The sequence below is a fragment of the Haplochromis burtoni genome, unplaced genomic scaffold (assembly GCF_018398535.1).
Source record: "Haplochromis burtoni strain Fernald_Lab_line unplaced genomic scaffold, NCSU_Asbu1 Contig_291, whole genome shotgun sequence".
NCBI classification, from domain to species: Eukaryota; Metazoa; Chordata; class Actinopteri; order Cichliformes; family Cichlidae; genus Haplochromis; species Haplochromis burtoni.
The window spans coordinates 334,279-335,854 of NW_024582652.1; the positions used below are offsets into that span (position 1 = coordinate 334,279).

The 1,576-nt window shown below is 49.4% G+C and overlaps 1 protein-coding gene across 2 annotated transcripts in view; it reads left to right on the forward strand.

Annotated features, from left to right (window-relative positions):
• The window catches only part of fars2 (phenylalanyl-tRNA synthetase 2, mitochondrial), a 128,508-nt gene extending 127,163 nt beyond the window's left edge, over window positions 1-1,345 (forward strand). For both annotated transcript variants that reach the window (XM_014339421.2, XM_014339417.2), the window contains exon 10: window positions 1,141-1,345. In XM_014339421.2, the coding sequence (XP_014194907.1) occupies window positions 1,141-1,279 (139 nt within the window). In that variant the 3' untranslated portion in view covers window positions 1,280-1,345. The remainder of the gene's footprint in view (window positions 1-1,140) is intronic.
• The last annotated feature ends 231 nt before the right edge of the window (window positions 1,346-1,576 follow it).

Consider the following 1,576-nt stretch of genomic DNA (forward strand, 5'->3'; position numbering starts at 1 on the left):
GTGTGTGTGTGTGTGTGTGTGTGTGTGTGTGTGTGTCCAGGTGTCACTGTATCGATCGCCCTCCCTCTCTCTCCACTCTGTGACTGGATAATGGAGACATCAATTATTCAGCAGCGACACAGTCTATCACATGAAATACCATTCAGTGTGTGTGTGTGTGTGTGTGTGTGTGTACACAAATATAATGTGTAATTGTGTCTCTTCTCTCTGACATTTCCTCCAAACGTATCGATGATCAATTATTCACGAGCCGCAGAGCGAGAGTGGGCGAGCGACACAGAGCTTGAATGGAGAGAGAGAGTGTTGGGTTTAGTGATTTAATGTCATGTGACTCACAGGTGTCTGTGGCCTTGTTCACACCTGCCGTGGGTCTCTGGGGTTCACGGTGAATCACAGCGCTGTTTCGCTGCGGATGATAAAATGATGATGTCATAAAGAGGACCAACATTTAAATGTAATCAGAGTAGTGGGAGGCGGAGCAGCAGAGGAGGAGGTGATTGTAAAGATGGATGAAGCTGGCATGAGAACACAGCACTGCTGGTTTGTCTTCTGATGTAACTTCCTGTTTCCTGCATGTTTTTCCTTCCTGTTTTCTTAACCAATCAAATTCTCCCTACAAACACAGTCAGACTGTTGCTCCTCGGCATCGATTGACATCCAATAAGATCCAACAAGTTCGGACTGATGGCTTCATGGTGTCGGTTTTACTGTCAGGTCTGAATAAAACATGATGCTCAGTTTTATGGCTTCATTACAGTCAAACAGTAAAACGGGTGATTTGGGGGTGACTAACGAGCCGCCGCCGACTGCCATGAAGCTCGATTAGAGCCTCCATCCTTTGGATACAGTCTGTGTTTAGCCGTGCAGATTAACGGCACAGAAACACCGTCGGTCTGCTCGCTCGTGCACAGATAACTGCAGCACAGTTAATAATAACAGCGATTCCTCAGATTGATCCGTTTGATTGGAGCGACCCGGAAATCCACATCACAGCTTTTAGCCGAGCCGGAACAGCAGCTCACAGGAAACATGACGAAAGAGTCGGAAACTCACTGTCGAGCACGGTGTACATACTCACATACACTCTGTTACCTGAAACCTCACTGTGTGTGTGTGTCTGTGTGTGTGTGCCTCTTTCAGGACCGGGAGGCGGAGTCATTGTTACCGCATCATCTACCGCCACATGGAGCGAACTCTGACCCAGCAGGAGGTTCGACGTGTCCACCAGCAAATCGAACAAGCTGCCGAGAGCGAGCTGGGCGTGCAGGGCCGATTCTGACACACACACACGCACGCACCACACACACACACACGCACACACACACACAGCACACACACACACACACACACACACACACACACACACACACCACACACACACACACGACACACACACACGCACACACACACACACACACACACACACACACACGCACACACACACACACACACCACACACACACACACACACACACACACACACACACGCACACACACACACAGCACACACACGACACACACACACACACAGCACATAAACACACACACACACTCACACACACACACACACACACGC